This window comes from Theropithecus gelada, chromosome 1 (genome assembly GCF_003255815.1).
Source record: "Theropithecus gelada isolate Dixy chromosome 1, Tgel_1.0, whole genome shotgun sequence".
In the NCBI taxonomy this organism is placed as follows: Eukaryota; Metazoa; Chordata; class Mammalia; order Primates; family Cercopithecidae; genus Theropithecus; species Theropithecus gelada.
In genome coordinates, this window is record NC_037668.1 from 6,926,735 (window position 1) to 6,948,529 (window position 21,795).

The following is a 21,795-nucleotide window of genomic DNA, read 5'->3' on the forward strand; positions in this document are numbered from 1 at the left end:
CTCTCAACAGACACACACACACGCACGCACACATGCGCAGGAATGCATGTTTTTATTAGAAATATATCTGACTTAGCAGAAATTCAGTTGACAGTTTAATGAATTAAGTGGTAAATTTACTTCAAGTCTTACAGAAACTCAACTGTCCTCCGGAGTGTTCAGTTACCACTTCTCTACTTATTGTTATAACAGGAACAATAGCTTTGCTTTGTATAACATTTTATTGTATGTAAAACACTTTGCAAACATTATTTGATACTAATTACAATCCTGTAAGGCAAGTAATACCTTATATCTGTTTCCCAAATAAGAAAACTGGGGCTCTGACTGGTATCTTGCTCAAAGTCATTCTGTTCATCCTAAATGGCAAAACCAAGGCTCTCTGGACCCAAATTTCACGCTCTTTCCACAATAACACACAGTCTTTTTTTCCCCCCTGAGACAGAGTCTCACTCTGTCGCCCAGGCTGAAGTGCAGTGGTGCCATCTCGGCTCACTGCAAGCTCCGCCTCCCGGGTTCACGCCATTCTCCTGCCTCAGCCTCCCGAGTAGGTGGGACTACAGGCGCCCGCCACCATGCCCGGCTAGTTTTTTGTATTTTTAGTAGAAACGGGGTTTCACCGTGTTAGCCAGGATAGTCTCGATCTCCTGACCTCGTGATCCGCCCGCCTCAGCCTCCCAAAGTGCTGGGATTACAGGCGTGAGCCACCGCGCCCGGCCAGTTATGACTAAATATTTGATGGTTACTTCTAGGTAAAGAAAGTACGCTGCTAGACTCAGCAGAAATTTTAAATTACAACAGCTTATATTGAAGACCAGCTTGGCATTTCAGATTAGCAGCAGAATTATGGGTATAAACCAAAGGATCTTTTTACTATTAACTATTTCTTTTTGAAAATTGGGACAAGCCTTTTTGTTGGCAAAACTTAATAATATTTTAATGTTTAGCCTTATGGCCAACCTCTCAATCAACAATATTGGAACACATTACAAAGGTGTTACTGAACCAAAATATTTGCTCATTTCTTTCCAACTCCTTTTTGTTACATTTTCAACTGGATTTCCCAACAGTATCCACAAATTGATATATCCAAACTAAGCATCTTCCTCCATGAACCTGCTCCTCCTTCAGTAATTCCTATCTTTATATAAGTTACCCTCCAATTTTCTCATTCCAATTGTGTAAATACCCTTGTTGCCTACCCAAAGGTCATTTTCCCTACCTTTCTTACAAACAAAAAAATTTGATTTGAGCATTAATGTGCTCAGCCAAAAAACAACATTTGCTAGATTCCTTTGTGGCTAGAAGTGGCCATTTGACACAGCCTGGCCAACGTGATGTAAGCGGAATTGCTGGGTGGGATGTCTCCAAAAATTATTTTAAAAGGGACCAGCTCAGCTGGCATATGTTTTGCCGTTTGCCCTTCCTCTTCTTCCTGCCTGAAAAAGGAAATATGTAGATAGGGGGCTCCAAACCAACCATTGTTTTAACACAAATGGTGAGCAGGACAAGAGCCACATAAAGAGTATCCGAACAGAAACAAAGAATTAGGGTCCCTGATGCCATCCTAAAGCCACCATATTAGTCCAGGACTTCCCATATTTAGAATTCTTGTTTAATTAAAGAATGTTTTCTTAACAGACAGGGTCTCACTATGTTGCTCAGGCCAGGGTGTAGTGGTTATTCACAGGAGTGATCCTACTACTAATCAGCACAGGAGTTTTGACCTGCTCTGTTTCAGACCTGGGCTGGTTCACTCCTTAGGCAACTTGGTGGTCCCTAACTCCTGGGAGGTCACCCTATTGATGCTGAAATTAGTATGGACACTTGATCAGCATAGATTACTATAGCCCAGAACTCCTGGACTCAAGTGATCCTCCTGCCTGAGCCTCCTGAGTAGCTGGGACTGCAAGCATGCAACACCATGCCCAGTCAGACTTCTTGATACATAAGAAAAATGGCCGGGCACTGTGGCTCATGCCTGTAATCCCAGCACTTTGGGAGGCCGAAGCAGGCAGATCACGAGGTCAAGAGATCGAGACCATCCTGACCAACATGGTGAAACCCCGTGTCTACTAAAAATACAAAAATTAGCTGGGTGTGGTGGCCTGTAGTCCCAGCTACTCGGGAGGCTCAGGCAGGAGAATTGCTTTAACTCGGGAGGTGGAGGTTGCAATGAGCTGAGATCACACCACTGCACTCCAGCCTGGTGACAGAGCAAGACTCTGTCTCAAAAAAAGAAAAAGAAAAAGAAAAGAAAAGAAAAATAAATTTGTTTTAGTCACTGATTAGTCAGTTTTTTTTGGTTATTAGAAGCCAATGTAATTCTACCCAATAAGTCATTAGTTACCTCAAAGTTGGATAATTGCAATAGATTCCTAATTATTTCCCTTGCCTCCAATCCATATTGTATAATACCACCAGGTTAAATCTTCTGAAAAACCACTTGATCATTATATTCTCAGTTCGGAAACATTCAGTGACTCTTTTTTTTTGAGATGGAGTCCTGCTCTGTCGCCTCGTCTGGAGTGCAGTGGGGCGCTCTTGGCTCACTGCAACCTCCATCTCCTGGGTTCAAGCGATTTTTCCTGCCTCAGCCTCCCGAGTAGCTGGAATTACAGGTACACACCACCACACCTGGCTAATTTTTGTATTTTTAGTAGAGACAGGGTTTCACCATGTTGTCCAGGCTTGTCTCTAACTCCTGACCTCGAGCGATCTGCCTGGCTCGGCTTCCCACAGTGCTAGGATTACAGGCGTGATCCACTGTGCCTTTATTTTTATGACTTTCTTAAGAAAATTTTCATGTAAGTAATCAAAAATGTAGTTCAAGAATGTTTATTGTAGCTAAACCTTTATGATAGTCAAAAGGCAGGAAAAACCCACATGTCTACAATAAAAGATTTAATAAAGCATGGTATAACCGTAAAGTAAAATGCCACACAATGAAATAATGATGTAGATGAATATATATTAACATGAAAAACATTCACAAAATGTTATTAGTGAAAATAATATTACAACAATGTATATATGGTATAATCTTGTCTTTGTAAAAAAAGAAAAGTATTAATTTACATATCACTCTAAGCATTGAAAGCAGCTTGAGTAGTTTACACTCTTATTCTTTCTGGGTAGTGTGATGATGATAATTTTTACCCCATTCTTTTGGCTTATGTACATTTTCTACCATGAACAAGTATTATTTCTATCACCAGGAAACAAACTCTGAATTTAAAGCAAAACAAAAATAAAAATCTCAGTTGTATCATCGTCTGCAACCTTCAAGAAAAACGCCCAGAAATTCCCTCTAATGGGAAAAATCTATCTACTCATTCTTTTTCTCTAATTAAGCACGCGTTTCTTCAGGCATAAGCATGTAAGATAAACTAGGCTCATTTAATTCTATTTTTGTTTTAGTTTTCAGCGAAAATATTGTTTTCTATGTCTTTTTTAAAAATTATACTTCAAGTTCTGGGATACATGTGCAGAACGTGCAGTTTTGTTACATAGGTATACACATGCCATGGTGGTTTGCTGCACCCATCAACCCATCACCTACAGTAGGTAGTTCTCCTAATGTTTTCCCTCCCCTAGCCCCCCATCTATTTTTTATGTCTTTTGAAATGATTGGTGTGCAGATATTTCAGCTATGTGATGGACCACATCAGTTGGAGCTAACCTAGGGACTTAACCATTGTTTACATTATTTTAGGGGAAATCATTCTAAGATCCAAATATCAACTTTATAAAGGTACTTTTTAAATAAGAGATTTCTTGTAGTTCATTCAGTTGGAGATACCTGAGGATCTGCGGGAAGCAGATGACCTTGTACAGGAATGAACCGTACACAGATTGCTGTGCTTGGCTCCTTATTGTCCAGAAAGCCTTTACCTCCATTCTGCTATAGCAGGTCTCCCTCCCTGCTGTGAAACTTGCTGGGGCTCCCACCTCTTTCCAACTTGTTCATCACCCCACATCCTTCAATGCCTCAATGACCACAGTAAGTTGTGGTTGAGAAGACAGCATACCAAAGGGTTCTGTGGGGCTGAGGGTGACTGTCGGTAAACTGCCAGCTCCATTTTTTTTTGTTACATTGCTTCAGTGGGAGCAGTTCTGAGTTCATTACAACTTCCAGTTTAGGAATAGAACTGGAACATAGTTGCCAGCAGCAACCATAGATTTTGTCATCCTGTTAGAGGTGTATAACAATTCCTTTATACTTAAGGAATGCGTTTTGGTTTGGAGCATAACCAAACCTGTGGAATGATGAGGCATTTTATGGTACTTTACTACATTCAGTCTCATTTTCCTGTCAGTAGTAATTTCCCCTACATGCCTAAAAATAAAGAAGTCAAAATTTTAAGACACATCCTTTTCCGTGAGACAAACTGACTTTATTTCCTGTCCCTGGAATGGAACTGAAATTCAGCAATTTGCTTTAAACAAAACAAGCTGTACTTCAGCAGTGTACTATGTTCTGTTAGAGGAGAGAGGGAGGCATACTATGGGGTCCCTGCAATAAAAACAGTGCTAGATAGTGTTCTAACTTATTGTTTCTTGTTGATGTTGTTTTTGCTATATATTAACTTATCTAATTTTCACAATAGTCTTTTGAAGAACTATTATTTCTTCCATGTTACAGTTGAAAAACTTCAGGTATGGAGAGGTTGACTTGCTCAAGGTCAGACAACTAATAAGTGGTAGAAGGGGCATTCAAGGCAAGGTATTCTGGCTCCAGAATGGGGTCTCTTAAGCACTATATTATACACCATCTCACTATTATGTAGAGTGCAATGAACATGATTGTGTCTATAGAATATTGGGATCTGGACTAGACTTGAGGTTGTGATCTAATGATTCCCACTTTGATAGATAGTCGTAGAAGTAGATTGGTGAAGTCAAGTGGTTTTTATACTTTTGCTTATGAAATCTTTTTTTTAAACTAAATCTTTTCTTCCCCCCACTAGGGACAGGGTCTCACTCTGTGGGCCAAACTGGAATGCAGTGGTGCCATTATAGCTTACTGCAGCCTCAAACTCCTGGGCTCAAGTGATCCTCCTGCCTCAGTTTCCTGAATAGCTAGGACTACAACAGGTGCGGGGCTAGCTAAGTTTTAAAACATTGTAGAGACAGGGTCTTGCTATGTTGCCCAGGCTGGTCTTGAATTCCTGGCCTCAAGTGTGGCCTCAAGTGTGGCCTCAAGTGATCCTCCCACCTTGGCCTCCCAAAGTGCTGGGATTACAGCGTGAGCCACCATGCGCAGTCACTAGTAGTTTTTAAGCCATGCTGCTCAGTCCTTGGAGTATAAAGGAGACTTTTAGGAGAGGCTGAATGGCTGTGGTTCTGCTCCTCCTCCCTTGTCCCCCAACTTCAAGGAAGGAGGAGGAGGTAGGGTGAAGAAAAGGTTGGGAAGAAGTGGGAGTTCCCAACAAGTTTCACACCAGATTAATTCCACGTTCATCTCTTTCATTTCAGGCTTTCATTCAAGATTTAGTTTGAGGCTGGGCATGGTGGCTCACACTTGGAATCTCAGCACTTTCAGAGGCCAAGGTGGGAGGATCACTTCATTTGCCATGCTAGTTTCATTTTGGACTTTAATAGTAAATGTCAAACTCCTCAGCTTCACAGGCAAAACAAGCATACACTTAAAAGATCGCTTGATCTAACTTTCAACATGTCTTTACACTTTATACCATTGATTTACAAAAATATTCCTATCAGGAATGTTGGGTCTCAGTTGTAAATGTGAATTGATTTACAAGAAAATGTTTTCAAATAATGTGCAAGTTTTCTTTCAGACTGAATTATAATCCACACATTTCAAGCTCCTACAGAAAGTATCGATAGCGCCAATTGTATCATGTCCACAGCATCCATTCGGGAAGATTGCCTTTCCTAACCTGGGTATTTCAGGCTGCTGCAAATAAAGGAGCCTGCTAGTAGGCAACTGCTAGCTACAACCACATCCTCCCCTATCAGGCACGTAGCTGCCTCTATCTTTAGAAACATTTAATACAACTCTAAGACCCAATATTGCAGGTGCTACCCATTTTTACTTCATATGGCTTCTACAAGTTGATGGTAATCTGAATTTATACTAGGTAAGAGACTAAGTTCATTCCTCCCCTCCATTCCCCATTCCCACCCCTGCTCCCCGCCAACATCAGTAGTTTATAATAGACTATTTTGGTGCAAGTGTGAAGTAAATCATGTGGTAGAATACAACTGCAAATAAGAATGGTCAACTCAACTCTTGGTTCATGAATCTGAACCCTCTTATATTCCTTTTGCAACTGGAAAGAATGTTTATCTCTATTTTGTATGTTCCTGAAGTTCCAGCTCTCTTTTATTAAGGTAAAGGGTCACATTTCACCGCCCAGTTACTTTTAAAAGTATTACAAAGCATACCCTTCCCACTTGGAAACTGGACATTGATTCTCTCTGTGCTCTCATGGAGCTGGACATGCTCAGTTTTGCAAAATGATCACTAGCAAGGCCTCTTGGCCTCTTCTCATGTATTTATGGATATCAAATAACTCATGCAACTATGTTGGCCTTTCAGTGACCTTAAGTATTGCTTATGAGAACAGAAACCTTAATAGCACAGAGATGCACAGGACGTTCCCTCATATTCCAAATAATTAAGTTTCTTTAGGTACCTTCTCATTATTTCCGTAGCTTTATTTTGCTACTTAGCTTTATTTTGCTATTTAGCAGTTCTCACCAGAAAACATCCTTTCCTCTTTTCTGTTATTAGAGGGTCAAATATTGGAACAAAATTTTGTAAAATGTGTATGAAAAAGAAACAGAAGTGTGGACTTTGTTTCTCTCTCAAACTATCACCCAGGCCTCTATATGATGTGATAGTTTGAAAGATACAAAGTCCATAATTCTTTCTTTTTCATATACATTTTACAATTATTTATACTCTTGCTAGTTGTCCTAGCTAGAAAAAATACTGTCATTTAAAATTGGTTTTCCCAAGCTTGCTTCAGCCACATGTTAATGACCTACCTTCCCTGCCTCCTTTTTAAGAAAAAAAAGTGAAGAAGAAAAATTGTGATAAGTCTTTCGTAGAGTAAACCAAGGTCTCCAAAATTACAGTATTCCAGTGTTAGTTGAAAATGCCTAGATTTGATATTATTCTTTTAAAAATCTCCTTAAGGTTGAGAAATCTGATATATCCTAATTCAACTCTCCAATTTTGTAAGTGAAGAAACTGGGCCAGCGTAGTGAAATTATATTGGGCCTCAAGTTCTCCAGCCCCTAGCATCAATGCTCCTCCACCTATACCAAGATTGCTAGATTGTGCAGTAATGCAAAAACGAGACAAAAGAGCTCCAATGGCATCTTAATGTATGCAAATTTGACAAATAGCTATGAATCATCCGCAGGGTAATACTTTAAAGCAGGCTTTGATATATTTTATATTATGATGAAACAAGGAACTCAGATATTCCAACACTTCCAAATGTCACATCCAAAAGTTTGAAATTAGTATTAGCGCTTTAGTGAATATAAGAATTACGACTAAGCCAAGAACTTCCAGTTTTTATTTTTTAAACATCATTTAACAAGAAAAACATTCAACCAAATTAAAAAGAATTAGGTTGGATTAATTTACAATAAAATAATCAACTTAAAATATCAGCCCTTCCATTTAGGGCCAAGGAGGCCAATAGTTCCTGTTTAAACAGCAGAATTGCACAATTATTTTTACCTATATTTGATGGCACAAAAAAATAGAAGTCTTACAACTTCCACGGACACCCTCCCCTCCCTCCAGAGTAGAGTTCATCATACAATTCCATCTTAGGTCAGTACTCAGGCTTTTAAAAATCATCTTACATTTTGAAATATAATACAACTACTCTGGTAACAAGAATACTTTTAAAACAATTCTTATAGAAAACAAATACCTTAGATAATTGTGTGGCACATTAGACTGCTCAAAGAAACAGCAAAGATGAAAAATAATGTACAAGAATTATAGTCCCTTGCTTATAGAAACCATCCAAATAAAATATTTTCCCTAATTTTCCTTGCTTCTTATAATTTATTAGCAGAGATGAATTACAAGAAGCAGAATGCACCACTTTTTGGTTCTTGGTTGTAGCTGCCAGCTTAGGAGTTCATGACTATAAATATAAAGCAAATATGATTATGCTCACAAGTTCTGGAATGGGAAAAAACTCCAGATATGTCTAAAGTGTTTCTCTATCCTTGCTTTCAAGTCATGACAAAAAAATTCACAGCAGTTTAAAGGATGGTGAAAGACTAAACATGGGCCCACTAAAATAGAGATTAACTTTACCTATTACACTCCTATAGTGAAAATTGTAGTAAGTATGATATTGTATTAAGTAACGTTCTATAGTAAGCTGTTGGAGCAAACACAGCATTTAACAGGTTCATTTACAGACCAGGCATGGTAGCCTTTAGACAGAACATCTTATTTTCACACTCTTGAACATGTAACCTTTAAAAAAACCAAAAGGAATATGTAACTTATGACAGCTGGCCAGGCACTTAAATCTGGGGAAAGAGAAGGATTTTGAGGTAAACTAGAATTATTTTCAGCAATCACAAACATAGCCTAAAAACCACATTTTACATCACACTGAAGTTATTCAGCTTTTAACTATAGTTTGTTACTCCTTTGTGCCAAAATTCACACCTCGGTGTAACTTTTTTTTTTTTTTGGAGACAAGTCTCACTCTGTCACCCAGGCTGGAGTGTGGTGGCATGATCTCCGCTCACTGTAACCTCCACCTCCTGGGTTCAAGTGATTCTCCTGCCTCAGCCTCTCAAGTAGCTGGGACTACAGGCATGGGCTACCATACCCGGCTAATTGTAACTTCTTAAGAAGCTATTCAAAGAACATACTCAAGTCTGAATTTTGGCCCCATTTAGAAACTTCTGTGCTTAGAACATACTTGAGAAAACTGTAAGTATATACATACAAGGGCTATTGGCACAGGAGCCCAAGATGAGTATCTTTCTCCCTAATTTGACATCAAATTTAATAGATTTTTAAGAAAAAGAATCACACTGCCAGTCACAGACACTAAAAAAATGACTGAGGTGATAAGCCTCAGGAAAATTACAGAGTAACACAGCTCCAGAAGGAGCAGAAACAGAAAAGCAGAATTTCTGTTTACAAATGATGATAGTACTGTGAAAGCTCCCAGAATTAGCAGTAAGGAGCACAACTCTCCAGGTTCATTATACTCTGGGCACAGTATATGTTTCTTCTTTTCTGAATTTCAAGGTAATATGACATTTGCTTAATAAATGAAAATTCCTAATATAGAAGATGTAGGACCTCAGTAAGTATTTAGATATTAAAGACAGGAACAAAGTGGCCATTTTGGAATTAGTCTTTTATCAAAAGTTATCCAAGTCTGTTTTTCATGAGAATTACCAGGGTATTATCTGCAAATGAAAATGCCAAGCCTCCAAATCCTTGTAACTATCAATTAATTATATTTTCCATTCCTGTCTCAACAATTTCAACTTCCTGTTTTGAGCAAACTCATCAGCTTAATCAACATCTTGTTTTAAACCCTTCAAAGAACATTATGAGTAAAGAAAATTTAAAACATTTTTCAGCTGAGACATCCTCATTCTCAAATGAGAATATTGGCTTAATTTAGAGTTTCTACATGGTTAAAAGAAAAAAAAAGGTTTAAATACGTGATACCGAGTTTTCCAGTCATGGTAAAGGGTTTGTGCTAACTGATCTCTTCTTTCCTTGCAGGGCTAACTACAGGCACCCAGCAAAAGTACTAGTTGGAGTCAATGGTGCAATGAGCAAATGTAGAAGAATTTCTTTCTCTGTGATGCTAACTGGATTGTTCAAGTTTTGAAACTGTGACCCTGGTCCATTAGCACCATGCTTTACTCAACTGAAATAATCAAGCCCCTCCTGCTGTGGGGGAAGCTGTAGAAGATGGGGTGAGAAGGGGATTGAGGGCAATTATATACATCATTAAGATACCATGATATACAGTGAAAATGTAATTTGTTAATATACTATATTTGAGGTTTGAAAATCACTGATCACAGCTATTAAATAACAATGCACCAAAGTTTTACAATATTTGAACACCTGCAAATGTAGAGCTTTCTGGTATGACCCAAATTTGAATACAGATGGAAGTTCATTGAATAGTAGGTTTATCAGTAAGCTAGAGGAAACGAATTACATACATTGTATAGGTAGTAACCTATGAAAAAAGTGGAGATTAGGTAAAAATTAAGTGAAATTACTCATATGCTTTCAGTTTCATCTTTCTCCTGGGAAAGCCCCAAAACAGGCCTCTGGAAAACCAACTTCATACATGTACAAAATGGCATCTGCTCTCAAATAGATATAGCTTTCCCTCAATGGTTGATAAGTCACAGAAGTATCTCAGACATTCATTTCATGCATAAGGATTTTTGAGACATCTATTCCATTGAAATATTATAAAGGAAGTCTACAAACCACTTCTAGGAAAAAGGCACTTCACTGTGAAAGTTGGATTTAATTATGTCAAAGTAGTGAAGACTAGGATAGACTCAAAATTCAGTATTCATTTTTGTATTTATGAATCTAGAGCAGATGCCAGTTTAGAGAATACAGCCGAAAACATTATAAACAAACCAAACAGCAATAATAACTATATTCTTGGCAAAACAGTAATTTATGACATTTCTCCAAAAATTAGCATAGTTCTAAGTTCAACAGTAAAAAGAAAAAAAAAATCACCAGCAGTTGCTACTTTAGAGCTCAAGACACTGTTTTCAACAGAATTTCACGTTTGCGGTTTGGTTCTCTGTTTCAGACATGAACTGCTTTTCAGATGAAAAACCTGGGGTGGCAGAGGTGTGTTTGTGCTGTGGAAGAACCCAGGGCAGAAAAATAACAGGGAGTAACAAGAGGTGCATTTCTCTGGTCAGACAGCCAAGTGAGGAGGTAGTTATTCTGAGAACTTCTCAAATAGAGAGTACTGTACTAAACTACTGAGAGCTGGGGAAGTAGCAGGAGCTTCTCTGTGAGACTGAAGATAGCAACAGGAATACTTCTCCTCCAGGGAAGTCAGGACCAGGGTGTCAGTGCAGCTGAAATAAAAACAGAATTTGTATAAGTGACACATTCAGAGTATAAGAAAAACAAGTATATGAAATTAACAGGAATGAGAATACATTTCCAAACTTGTCCTACCTTGAAAGTGGCTCTTTTCTGATAGAACTTTAAAAATATCTGTAAACAAAGAACACAAACCATGTCATTATTATCTAGTTTCAAAGTAGTGATCCTTCAAATTCCTGGTCATTGCCAGGAATAGGGTATGCCTACATTTCATAAATAATGTCTTATAATTTCTAATGTTAGCAAAAATATAAAGATACCTGTAGAATAATCAAATGTTTTAAATACTTTAGACCTCAGTACTTTCAGAAAGGATGCCATATGGAAAATATGCAGTAAAGAATAGGCAGAAGCTCAAATAACATATAGACGATAACACTAACACTCCTCCAAAAATTGACCAATACTAAATACTAAGATTTATAATTATGCCAAGAAACCATATGCTTACCTTGTTACATCACCACACATGGTAATCCCATACAACCCTGAGTCCCATCATCACTGCTGTTGAGTTTTTTCATTCGGTACTGGCGTATTTCTCTTACCAGTGTGTAAAAAGCATCTTCAACACCCTATAAAAGGAAAAAATGAAAAAAAATGAGAGAGCTAACTCAACGGACACAATCCAAATTGTAAGCTCTCTTGCACTTGTATCTCTTTATGTGGACATAAGATTCCAATTACATAATGAATAGCTGATAAAATAAAATATGATGATTTAAGGAAGAGAACACTAAATTTCACATTCCTATTGAATCACATGAACAGGCTGATAGAAAAATGGCACATTTTGCCAAATAAACATTCAGGCAAAGGAAAAGGGTAATGTGAGACATACAGAACAAAACTACATTAAACTAAAGACTCCATTCAGGAGACTTAAGCCCTAAACAGGGGCTGGTTTTGACAGAGAAATAACTAATGTTTATAAATATTTTTAGTCAAGGATCTTCAGAAGAAATATTTGTGGATGTTAATGCAGGAGTAAACATGCCATAATAGACTATTAATACATTCATTTTGGGTTTAAACAAGCGATTAAAAAAAAGAACACTATTAAAAATGCCTAACAACAGGCCGGGCGTGGTGGCTCACGCCTGTAATCCCAGCACTTTGGGAGGTCCAGGTGGGAGGATCACTTGAGGCCAGGAGTTCGAGACCAGCCTGGGCAACATGGTAAAACCCCATCTCTACTAAAAGCACAAAAATTAGCCAGGCATGATGATGCGCCCGTAGTCCCAGCTACTTGGGAGGCTGAGGCAGGAGAATCACTTGAATCCAAGAGACGGAGGCTGCAGTGAGCTGAAATTGCACCACTGCACTCCAGCTTAGAAGACAGAGTGAGACTGTGCCTAAAAAAGAAGAAAAGAAAAAAATGCATAACAAAGAATATGAACATGGATCACATCTCTACCAGAGTTAATCAACTGATGTTCTCTCGCCTAGAGCAAACTGTTGCACAAATGCTGAAAGCTGTACCATACCTGTCTGGTCTTGGCTGAGGTTTCAATGAATGGAATCCCGTAACTCTTGGCCAGTTCGTGGGCTTGTTTTGTATCAACTGTCCTTGTTGGCAAATCACACTTGTTTCCCACTAGCACCATAGGTACATCATCCGAGTCTTTTACTCGCTTAATCTGCTCCCTAAAAACGGGAATATATTATCAGAATATAAGAAAAACAAGATTAGGCTGGGTGCAGTGGCTCATGCCTGTAATCTCAGCACTTTGGGAGGCTGAGGAGGGCAGATTGCTAGAACCCAGGAGTTCTGAGATTAGCCTGGGCAACATGGCAAAACCCGGTCTCTACAAAAAATATAAAAATTGGGCCAGGTGCAGTGGCTCACACCTGTAATCCCAGCACTTTGGCTGAGGTGGGCGGATCACAAGGTCAGGAGTTCAAGACCAATCTGGCCAATAGAGTGAAACCCCATCTCTACTAAAAATACAAAAATTAGCCAGGTGTGGTGGCAGGCACCTGTAGTCCCAGCTACTCGGGAAGCTGAGGCAGGAGACTCGCTTGAACCCGGGAGGCGAAGATTGCAGCGAGCCACGATCACGCCACTACACTCTAGCCTGGGCGACAGAGTGAGACTCCATCCCCACCTGTCAAAAAAAAAAAAAAAAAAAAAGTATACACACACACACACACACACACACACATTATAGCTGGGTGTGGTGGCGCATGCCTGTAGTCCCAGCTAATTGGGAGACTGAGGTGGGAGGATCACCTGGGCCCAGAAAGGTCGAGGCTGCAGTGAGCCATAATTGTTCCACTGCACTCCAGCCTGGGCAGCAGGAAAAAAGAAAGAAAAGAAAGGGAAGAAAGAAAAGAAAAGAAAAAAAAAAAGAAAAGGAAAGAGAGAGAGAGAGAAAGAGCAAGAGAAAGAAAGATAAGATTTCAGGAAGGAATAAATGGCTAGGGCAAAAAAGAAATTAGCAAATTTTATGTAGCCCTATTAACTTCTAGTATTTTTGCTTTTTTCTACCACTTAGAGAAGACGTTGTATATCAAGGAGACTGCTTTAGACTTGATGCAACAGCCATCAGGAAGCCATAAGTACAAGCTCACCTTCTACTGGAAGTGGATGGGTATTTTATCCTGACAGATGCCCTAGTTAGGCTCCTGGATTCTCCAAAGAACTTGGCTCTGGATTTAATTGGCAACTAGAAATCACTCCTCAGATTAAGGTCTAAAGTATAAAAAGTGAAGCTCACTGCTGCTAATAACTGGCGTGACAGTATTTAATGGAAGGCAATCTATCACTTTTGAAGATGGGTGGTGCTCAAACATTTTCTTCAAACAAATTATAGATGAAGCTGGGCATGGTGACTCCCACCTATAGTCTTAGCACTCTGGGAGATTGAGGTGGGAGGACCACTTGACCTAGGAGTCTGAGACCAGCCTGGGTAACCTGGTGAAACCTTGCTTCTACAAAAAATACAAAAATTAGCTGGGCATGGTGGCACATGTGCCTGTGGTTCCAGCTATTCGGGAAGCTGAGGTGGGAGGATCCCTAGATCCCTGAGAGGTTGAGCCCTGAGAGTGTCATGTCACCGCACTCTGGCTTGGGCAACAGAGGGAGACTCCTCCTCAAAAAAACTAAAACAGGCTGGGCACGGTGGCTAACACCTGTAATCCCAGCACTCTGGGAGGCCGAGGTGAGTGGATCACCTGAGGTCAGGAGTTTGAAACCAGTCCAGCCAACATGGTGAAACCCCATCTCTACTAAAAATAAAAAAAAAAAAAACTAGCCGGGCATGGTGGTGGACGCCTGTAATTCCAGCTACTTAGGAAGCTGAGGCAGGAGAATCTCTCAAACCCGGGAGGCGGAGGTTGCAGTGAGCCGAGATCGCACCATTGTACTCCAGCTTGGGCAACAAGAGCGAAACTCAGTCTCAAAAAAAAAAAAAAGAAAAGAAAAGAAAAAAAAAAAAGGAAAACTAAAACAAAACATTGTATCTGGAAGCCCAACCTATACAACAGAAAACTAAGAACTGCTCTTAGTAAAGGGAGGCTGAAGCATCTAGAACTCCTGACAACGCCCCCTTCAATGACATGTAAGACACACCACACCTGGGAAACTATTGCTTTAGACTGTCTTGACCAACACAATCCAACAGTACTTTATGTGATGATGGAAATGGTCTATATCTGTACTGTTCAACATGGTAGCCACTAGTAGCTATTGAGCATTTGGTGGTCAAGGAACTAATTTTAAAATTTTATTTAATCTTAATTAACTGTAAATAACTACATACTGCACAGTACTGTTCTAGATTCTACCCCTGGATTACCCACAAGATCATGGATCTGAACTACACTCTATTGGCTGTTTGCAAAACTATGCTTGATGGCAGTAGCCTACATTAAGGGATAAGACAGCCTAAAGCACCTGGACCATGTCACTGTTAGGTTACTAGTGATTTTTACATTAAACAAGCCTCTTTGAGGATCCATGGGAAAATTTCCTTCTAGTAGCAATATAATTCTGCTTCTTCTGAGCAACTTAACTGCTTTCAGCATACAGATACTGAATCTTTCAGTTGGCTACTTTCCTTTTCACAACAGTGACCAAATTGTAGTCCACCTTTAGAAAGTCATTGGAGCTTCATGCACAATCACATAATATGCTCATTCCTAAATTTGTTTTATTTCCTTTACCCTTATTTTTTTGGTCTCACTTAAGCCTATTTTTCATTAATTTTATCTTGCTCTACTATATGCATTTTCATAAGATGTTTTAAATACTCTTTGGTTTGAGGTAAGGCATACAGAAAAATGAACAAATTTCTTGTAAGAAAGAAATGACTTCTAGAAATTCAACAAACATTTATTAGATGCACGCCACCAAGTGTGGGCATTTTATTAAGTACTGCTATTACTTTTAGACAATAAAAATGGGAAGTACAACAGGTTAGGAAAAGAACACTTGAATTCAGTTTTGGACCAATCTGCTTTTGAGAGCAGACATCTTCACATGGACAGGAAATAAGCCAAGACTCAAGTCTTTAGGCAGAACACTTAAGTTGCATTTACTGTGTGCCAGGCACTATTCTGAGTGATTTGCATATTTATTAAAACTGTAATCTTCACAACAACTCTATGAGGTAGGTATTATTATTTAAATAGAGCTAGGTTTCAATCCAGGTAGAATTCCTATTCTTAACCATTATATTACTCTGTTTAAGAACACTGTGCTAAGAAAAAGGAGCTTTGGGTTTTTGGTCCCGGCTCTGCTACTAATAACAATCCTGACTCCAAAACCTAACAAACCACCTTCTGAACTCTTTCTGATTCTGCAAAATAAGAATATTGTACTAAAATTTTTATGGTCCAATCTAGCTTTGAAACTTTATGGTTCTATGGACAAAGTCTATCTTTATGTTCCTTTGCTTTGTTTTCATCTTTATGTACTCCCTATTTACTTTTTTTTATCATTTTGTTTTTTATTTTTAATTTTTTATGGAGACAGAATCTTGCTCTGTTGATTAGGCTGGAGTGCAGCAGTGCAGTGGAGTGAGCATGCCTCGACCTCCTGAGCTCACGTGATCCTCCAACCTCTGCCTCCCGAGTAGCTGCCACCATGTGTGACTAATTTTTTTATTTTTATTTTTGTAGAGAAAGGGTCTTGCTCTGTTGCCCAAGCTGGTCTCCAACTCCTGGGCTCAAAGTGATCCTTCCACCTTGGCATCAGAGCACTGACATTCCAGGTGCGAGCCACTGTGCCTGGCCCATCTTTTCCATTACATAGTGAAAGATGTTTCTTGGAGATGTTTTCCTCTCTGAAATTCCTTTGTGATCTCCAATTACAACAACTCTGGTTCCGAGTTGTTCCCAGTGGCAAGCTTCACTTATGTATTATCAAACATTATAGTAACAGTATATTATGCAAAATAAATTCCAGTATTAACTTTCAGTAATTACCCTAGATTCTCAATGTCAAACAACCTAAAACCAACTCTTCCTGTAATTAAAAAGCTCTATCTTCCCTAGTGTGTTAACCTCATTTCCCTATAAAGCTTCAGAACACAAAGATCATCCTTTCAGAGAAAACAATGCTCCTAGTACCTGTAGAGGTTAATATCCGCAAATGACTTGCTATTATTGATGGCAAATACACAGAGGAAGCCTTCGCCTGTCCTCATGTATTGGTCTCTCATGGCACTGTACTCTTCTTGTCCAGCTGTATCCAGTATGTCCAACAAACAGGTTTCACCATCTATAACCACCTGTTTTCTGTAAGAATCCTGCGGGTGTGGAGGGTAAGGGAAGGAGGGAGGTTCAATTTTTATTAAAAACCACAGGGAATGCAATGCTATTGTCAAGGTCAAATAAGCCTCTAACTATTCAAGCCCATTTCTGCCTATCTGGTTTGTCCCTCAAATTGCTAATATAAAATCACAAACAAAAAGTATCCAATATCACCCTATGTAAAAGAAAACCCACCAAATTCTATATGCCTGCAGAAAATAAAGATGGTCACTCTGTTCCTGGAAAAGATTAAAAAAACACGGTAACTCAAATGACAACTCTACTGCAGCCAGGAGGCTACAGATTAGGTACCTAGTGTATTTCACTAAGCTATGAACTGTACTATTTTATTTGTGCTGTTTATTTTACTTTAAGAAATCTAAACATACCTTCACCAATTATAACCTGGCCCTATATACATCATTTGTGTTTATGACTAAATAAACAAATACCTTTTGTTTCAGAGAAGGTTATAACACTAAATATTTTTTTTCTCATGACAGACGTACCTTTGGGAAATATTCCTGAATCAAATTCTTAAAGGTTCCAAACAAGGTATAGTTATGATTAATTTCTCAGGAAGACAGACAGGCATAGATCATATAAAAAAAAAACTTTCATTTTGGTTTTACGGCAACAGGCCCTTTACTTGTATTTTAATGTCATCACACTTGGAGAAGTCTCTGGAGTATTGGAAGTGCTCTATGCGGTTATCTGGGTGGTAGCTACATGACTATATAAAAACGCAAAAAGCACTGGGTTCTAGACATAAAATTTATGAATTTTACTTATGTAAATTGCTCAATAAATCAAACATTTAAAAATATTTAATTAAAATATTAAACATTTCATGTAAAATATTAAAGCTGTTAAGCTGGAAATAAAGATTTTGCCAAGGGTTAGCAACCAATTTTTTTATAGTTAGTTTGCATCAATTAAACACTAGTAGCCAGATGGTAGGGAGGCCAGGTGTTGATTAAAATAATCTCTAAAGTTAGGCATTTCTAAACTGAACAAAATTACAAAACCATTTGTTTATTTATCTATTTATTTATTCATTTATTTTTTGAGAAGGAGTCTCCCTGTGTCGCCCAGGCTGAAGGGCTGTGGCGTGATCTCGGCTCACTGCACCCTCTGCCTCCGGTTCAAGCGATTCTCCTGCCTCAGCCTCCTGAGAAGCTGAGATTACAGGTGCGTGCCACCACACCCAGCTAATTTTTGTATTTTTAGTAGAGATGGGGTTTCACCATGTTGATCAGGCTGGTCTTGAACTCCTGACGTCGTGATCTGCCCGCCTCCGCCTCCCAAAGTGCTGGGATTACAGGCGTGAGCCACCGCGTCCGGCAAAAACCTTTATTTAAAGAGCCTTAGGGCCGGGCGCGGTGGCTCAAGCCTGTAATCCCAGCACTTTGGGAGGCCGAGACGGGTGGATCACGAGGTCAGGAGATCGAGACCATCCTGGCTAACACGGTGAAACCCTGTCTCTACTAAGAAATACAAAAAACTAGCCGGGCGAGGTGGCGGGCGTCTGTAGTCCCAGCTACTCGGGAGGCTGAGGCCGGAGAATGGCGTGAACCCGGGAGGCGGAGCTTGCAGTGAGCTGAGATCCGGCCACTGCACTCTAGCCTGGGCTACAGAGCGAGACTCCGTCTCAAAAAAAAAAAAAAAAAAAAAAAAAAAAAAAAAAAAAAGAGCCTTAGATGCCACTTACTGAAGACAATCTGTACCATGAACCCTCACAATACAATAGAATCTCTAAGTACCATTACATAGTACTTTACCATTCATAAATAACTTAAATATATTAACTTTCCATAACATCCCTGTGTGGTAGGCAGGACAAGTTTATGATAATACATGAGGAAAATGAGGTTGAGAGAGATTCATTTGCTCAATATCACACAACTAAACAAACTGCAAACAGGGACCAAAATCCTAGGCATAAAGACTAAAAATCTCAAGTTCTTGCTACTCCAATCATCTGGTCTCAGCTGCTTCAACTAGCTAATAAATAAATACTGAAGAACACTCAGATCTCTGAATCCTTTATCTCCACCCTATTATCTCCCATACAGTCTCGCTACTATGGCCTGTGTTTCTCATGTAATAGAGCTGTCATATATGAAGAAACTCACGAATGACCCAACACTGAGTTTGCAAGTTTACAGAACTGTTAAAAACTGGACGTTTTAGAAACTTCAGCAGCTAATAAAAATGAACTGTTCTCTATAAACACGTTAAGCTTATTGCATAACTGAATGTAGTACCCAAAATAACTTTTACTTTCTCTCCTCTTATTCCTTTAATAAAGAATATAGATAAAGATGATCTGACAAGTGAGAGACAGGGTCAGGTCAGCGGGCTACCACTGGGCCTCACCTCTATGGTGGGATCATATTCATCTACAAAGTGGTTCTGGATTAGCTGGATTGTCAGTGCACTTTTCCCAACACCACCTGCTCCAACCACCACCAGTTTGTACTCAGTCATTTCACACCAGCAAGAACCTGTTGGAAACCAGTAATCAGGGTTAATCGGCGAGCACCACAGCTCAAGTACTTTAAAGCTTTCTATAATCAATGGAAATGAAAACCCTAGCGTGACCTGCCATTTGGTTCTTAAAGTGACTCGGGAACGCAAAAACACCGGACCAATGTCGGCATCACATTTCTGGAGTACAGTTTTCTAGCAACCCCCACCCTTGGCTATTTTTCAACAGTCCTTGGGCCCCGCCCTCGCCTAAGCAATGGAAATCCCCCTTCCTATTACTCCCCGAAGCCTTCTCAGCTCTAGCGGGAAGCCTCCAGGCCGCAACTCTTTCCCATTCTCCCTTCTGTCTCCAAAGATCTCCCCACGTAGGCACCAAATGGAAGGACCCCCGCCCAAGGCCTTTGTCTCCAGCTGGTAGATTCTGCTCGATTTCTGGCATCAGTGAAATGCCTGAACATTCCACAGCCCAAAGCCAAACACTATGCATGCGAGAAACTTACCTCAAGCTCCACTGCCTCTGCTTTGGACAGATTCAGGACCACAGCAGGGAAAATTGTTGGAGACCCCGGAACCGCCATGAACAGCCCCCACCAGGGAGCGGCACTTCCGGCCCCGCCCGCTACGTAATCAGTCGGCGCCCCAGGCGCCTGTGTCCCCGCCCCGGCCACGTGGGCCTCCGAACCAGGAGTCATGCGGCAGGCCGCACCCAGACCCGCCCCTCCCACACGGGACGTTTCAATAATGAAAGCGCTAGGTGCTAGTGTCTCAAAAATCAGTAAAACTTTATTCGCTTCCATTCTTTCGCCATTAACAGAAAACTGGAGAAAGCAAAAATGTTTTGTGTTTACAAAGATAAACGGCCTCTTTACCCAGAGATCAAAACCTCAAACGACAAGGGGGAAGATAAAACCGCCCTCCCCCACATCCCCTGAGCTGACCCTTGTCATCTTAGACAAAGCCTTCAGTCCACTGGCCAGGGACCCTGTATATGGCCAATTCAAGAAGAGGGCCAAGAAATCAGACCCATCCATTCCCGTGATATAAAGTTGAACAGAAGCTACACCAAGGGTCAAGTGTCTGTATTTTACAGGACACAGTAACCAGGCGGCTACTTATTAAAAAAACAAGATTCATTTCAGGCACAACTTTTTTATTTTTATTTTTTTGTTTTGTTTTTAAATCAGTAAAAGAAACCGGGTCCTAGAAGCTGCAGTGATCTAAGCAGCAGCAAGTTTGTGCATTCATTTTTTTGTTTTTGTTTAAATATGTTTAAATTATCACACTGCTGGCACTCATTTGCATGAAATTCTGCACCATACTTACTAATTGTAGTAAAGTTACCCCCCAACCCACGAAAAAAAACCTACTCTGTAAGATAATTTTCACTGAAATATAACCAAAATTCTTTAAGTGGATTGTGACAAGATTATAAATGATATGAAAAATAACATTTTAAAATTTGGCCATCAACTTTAAGAAATGGTTTGCCTATACAAATCTTTGTAATTTTTAAAAGATAATATATTCTACCCTCATATGGTCCTCAGAATTAAAGCATAATGAACAGGAAGAAAAAGAAAAAGAACGCAACTGAGTGCTAAGGCAGAACATCTTGCCAGAAGTAATTAATGAAGGTAGAGTATATAATGAAAAGTGCAGAATTTCATAGGGCCAACAAGATAACAGTCTATATTTTTCACTTAACACAGGCGAAGTGGATTTTGCAATTACCAGTTGCGTTAAATGCACCAAATAAAGCTCCTAAAATTGATACTATAAGGCGCCACCTTAAGTTTTCCAGGCTGCAACTGTGCATTATTTTAAAATGGTTTTCTTAAATTTATTTATTTTTTTAAACATAACACGAGAAAGGTGTTAAAACTGGTGTAATAGCTCAATAGAATAAGTATTTCAGATTTCGGGAGGGATGAAGAAGGAGATATTCAGAACCCTTCACCAGATTCCCCCCAACTTGATCATTGTGGATTAATGATGTGCTTTGTGGATGTGGTTAGTCAATGACACCAGCTTGACGGATCTTTCTTTCTGCACCAAACCCCTGTGGGGGGGGAAAAAAAAACCCTGCAGTTAATGATTTGAGTGCACAACAATCACGGTACATTCACTATTCCGAAATGAAACTACAAAAGCATTATTTTAAATCATCTTATGTACTACTAATTCTTTTCTAGAGGAGAAAATCCACAGTAAGCCCTCCTGACCCATTACCTAAACTATCTTCAGAGCATCAAGAAAAGAAATGTGCTTCTTACTGTAAGCAACCATTACGTTACGGGCTGAACCAATGTGTAGAAAGTCCTAACTAGTTATAAGCAATATGCAAGTCTCCCTGCTTCATTTCCTGACCTATAGTTTAAATAGGACCACATATTGTATGTAGGTCTATC

At 39.5% G+C, this 21,795-nt stretch overlaps 2 protein-coding genes across 8 annotated transcripts in view; both read right to left on the minus strand.

The window, feature by feature from the left end:
• Positions 1–7,531: 7,531 nt before the first annotated feature.
• On the minus strand, positions 7,532–20,600 carry NRAS (NRAS proto-oncogene, GTPase). 2 transcript variants are annotated; one of them, XM_025377391.1, is made up of 7 exons: positions 19,888–20,600; positions 19,277–19,404; positions 16,715–16,893; positions 12,628–12,787; positions 11,592–11,715; positions 11,213–11,251; positions 7,532–11,109 (listed from the first exon to the last, which is right to left on the minus strand). In XM_025377391.1, the coding sequence occupies exons 2-5, from the start codon at positions 19,385–19,387 to the stop codon at positions 11,596–11,598; spliced, it is 570 nt and encodes a 189-aa protein (XP_025233176.1). In that variant the 5' UTR covers positions 19,388–19,404; positions 19,888–20,600; the 3' UTR covers positions 7,532–11,109; positions 11,213–11,251; positions 11,592–11,595. The 2 variants fall into 2 exon arrangements, with proteins under 2 accessions (XP_025233176.1, XP_025233173.1); XM_025377388.1 differs by having other exon boundaries at positions 19,884–19,992.
• The window catches only part of CSDE1 (cold shock domain containing E1), a 40,693-nt gene continuing 39,043 nt past the window's right edge, over positions 20,146–21,795 (minus strand). For all 6 annotated transcript variants that reach the window (XM_025377375.1, XM_025377367.1, XM_025377377.1 and 3 more), the window contains one exon: positions 20,146–21,446. In XM_025377375.1, the coding sequence (XP_025233160.1) occupies positions 21,399–21,446 (48 nt within the window). In that variant the 3' untranslated portion in view covers positions 20,146–21,398. The remainder of the gene's footprint in view (positions 21,447–21,795) is intronic.